Raw genomic sequence first — 2,758 nt, 5'->3', positions numbered from 1 at the left:
TGTTGCCTCGTCCAATGAATGGGCGAGCTTGTTCTTCTAGGGTTATGACTCGTCCAATGAATGGGCGAGCTTATTCATCTAGGGTTTTCACGTTTTCTCTCTCTTCCAATTGAAGGACGAGCTGCATGTGATATTTCTTCAGGGTTTGGTTTACTAGGATTTTGTTTTGTTGACTATAAATTGCATTCATATCTTCATTCATTCTCATCAAACCAAATCTACTACATTTATATCTTTACTTATTTTCATCAAACCAAATATTCTACATTCATATCTCCTTCATCAAACCAAATATTATTCATATCTTCATTCATTCTCATCAAACCAAATCTACTACATTTATATCTTTACTTATTTTCATCAAATCATATCTCCTTCATCAAACCAAATATCATACATTCATATATCCTTCATCAAACCAAATATCCCACATTCATGGCTCAAAAAAATTTAATCGTGTTTATCCATTCCGAAGGGTCCCTTTTCACAGATGCAAATGAGGGATTCTCGTTTTGCAATACGAATTTGCATATGTTCAAAATCCACATCAACTCCGACTTCCATCATTTAAAAGACCGTATTGAAAAAAAGTTACAAAGTTGTGTTGAAGACATCATTTATCGCCATCCATTAATTAATAGAGATGATAATACCGTCTTTTACATAATGACACCCATTGAGACTGACGAAGATGTCAAGTTGATGTTTCAATGTCATATAACATTTTCTCAATTACCCACCATTGAGATATATGTTCGTCTAGTCGAAAATCTTGAAGAACAACCGAGTCACAATGAAAATCTTGAAGAATAACCGACTCACAATGAAAATATCAGTTATCCAACGCAATCTATACAGTCACACGAGTACGGAATGAGTCAAGCCATTGACGAAGAACCAACTTAAAATAATGAACCTTTCATACCAAATGAAGAGGTAGGCGAGAATAGTGAGGATAATCTTGAGGAGGTTCGATTTGAAGATCTATTTGGTGTTAGCGATGACGATGGCAATGAAGACATTTTCGACACACCGACCATTGCACTAAGAGCGCAACCAATTAGTTTGTACAACCCACCTATGCACATGCAAAACATAAGTTTGGATGATGCTAAACCAATCTCCGTTTTCAGAAGTTTCATACCAACTCACAATGCTGACGAAATAGAGGAGGGCATCGAGTATGAAAATAAGGAAGAGTGTTCTGGCATTGCAACAATGGCATATAAAAGGTAGTCTAGATTATTCTGTGGTTAAATCTGACATTGTACGTTATGTCATCAAATGTAGAAATTCAACATGCAATTTCAAATTTAGGGTCTCTTTGCGTAAGGGCATCCCAAGGTGGAGAGTTGGTAAGTCTGGTGGGCCTCATATGTGCACAACCACTTCCATGTCACAAGACCATACAAAACTCAGTTCAGAAATGATTAGTAAGAGCATAATGGAGCTTGTAAATCGGGACGCTTCTCTTAAGGTGAAGGTTATCATCGCTCATGTTGCTGAGAAATACATGTATATCATATCCTACAAAAAGGCATGTATTGCAAAGTGTAAGGCAATTGAGTCGCTGTATGGAAATTGGGAGACATCTTACAACGATCTGCCGCAGTGGATACTAGTAATGAAAACATATCTACCAGGTACCATTATAGAATTGCAATCCTTACCTGTGATTTCAAATGATGGTTCACACTTGGGTGACCAAAGGATATTTCATCGTCTGTTTTGGGCGTTTCGACCATGTATACGTGGTTTCGCGTATTGAAAACCTATTGTGCAGGTTGATGGAACATGGTTGTATGGCAAGTACAGAGGGACTCTGTTGATGACTGTGGCACAGGATGGGAACGGGAACATTTTTCCGGTAGCGTTCACGTTGGTTGAAAGTGAGACAAAGGAAGCTTGGAGTTTCTTTCTTAAGAATTTAAGAATACACGTTACTCCCCAAGCAAATTTGTGTCTAATATCAGACAGGCATGAATCTATAAAGAGTGCATATAACAATACGGAAAATGGATGGCAGTATCCTCCATCATCACACGTCTATTGGATTAGACACATCGCGCAAAACTTCATGCGCGAGATTAAAGACAAGGATATGCGCAAAATAGTTGTTAACATGGGTTATGCGTTAACAGAGGCGAAATTTAACTACTATCGGGGGGAAATCCGAAGAATAAACAACGACGCTTTATCATGGATAGACAACATCTCTTGGGAGAAGTGGGCAAGGGCATTCGACAGAGGGCAACGCTGGGGTCACATGATAACTAACCTAGCAGAAGCAATGAACTCGGTGCTAAAAGAAACCCAAAACCTTCCAATCACTGCATTGGTCAAATCTATGTACTATCGATTAAGATCACTATTTGGTAGAAGAGGCCATCAATGGACAAAAATGTTAGCCTCTGGGCAGGTTTTTACTGATAACTAGGGCTGGAAATGAACCAAACCAACTCGAAAATAGTTCGAGACTCGATTCGATAATTAATTCGTTGGACTTGGTTCATGAACCAAATGAGTCGAACTTGAGCTCAAAACTAAGTTCGTAAAATAAATGAGCTGAACTTGAGCTATGTATAGTTCGACTCGTTAGGTTCATGAGTCGACTCGGTTATATATATATATATATATATATATATATATATATATATATATATATATATATATATATATATATATATATATATATATATATATATATATATTATATATATATATATATATATATATATTATATATATATATATATATA

The 2,758-nt window shown here is 36.5% G+C and overlaps 1 protein-coding gene across 1 annotated transcript; it reads left to right on the top strand.

Annotated features, from left to right (window-relative positions):
- Positions 1–1,444: 1,444 nt before the first annotated feature.
- LOC127096212 (uncharacterized) lies at positions 1,445–2,437 on the top strand. Its single transcript, XM_051034810.1, has 2 exons — positions 1,445–1,672; positions 1,784–2,437. The coding sequence occupies exons 1-2, from the start codon at positions 1,445–1,447 to the stop codon at positions 2,435–2,437; spliced, it is 882 nt and encodes a 293-aa protein (XP_050890767.1).
- The last annotated feature ends 321 nt before the right edge of the window (positions 2,438–2,758 follow it).

This window comes from Lathyrus oleraceus, chromosome 6 (assembly GCF_024323335.1).
Source record: "Lathyrus oleraceus cultivar Zhongwan6 chromosome 6, CAAS_Psat_ZW6_1.0, whole genome shotgun sequence".
Lineage (NCBI taxonomy): Eukaryota > Viridiplantae > Streptophyta > Magnoliopsida > Fabales > Fabaceae > Lathyrus > Lathyrus oleraceus.
The sequence above is the reverse complement of the archived record's forward strand: the minus strand, read 5'-3'. Positions and strand labels throughout refer to the sequence as shown.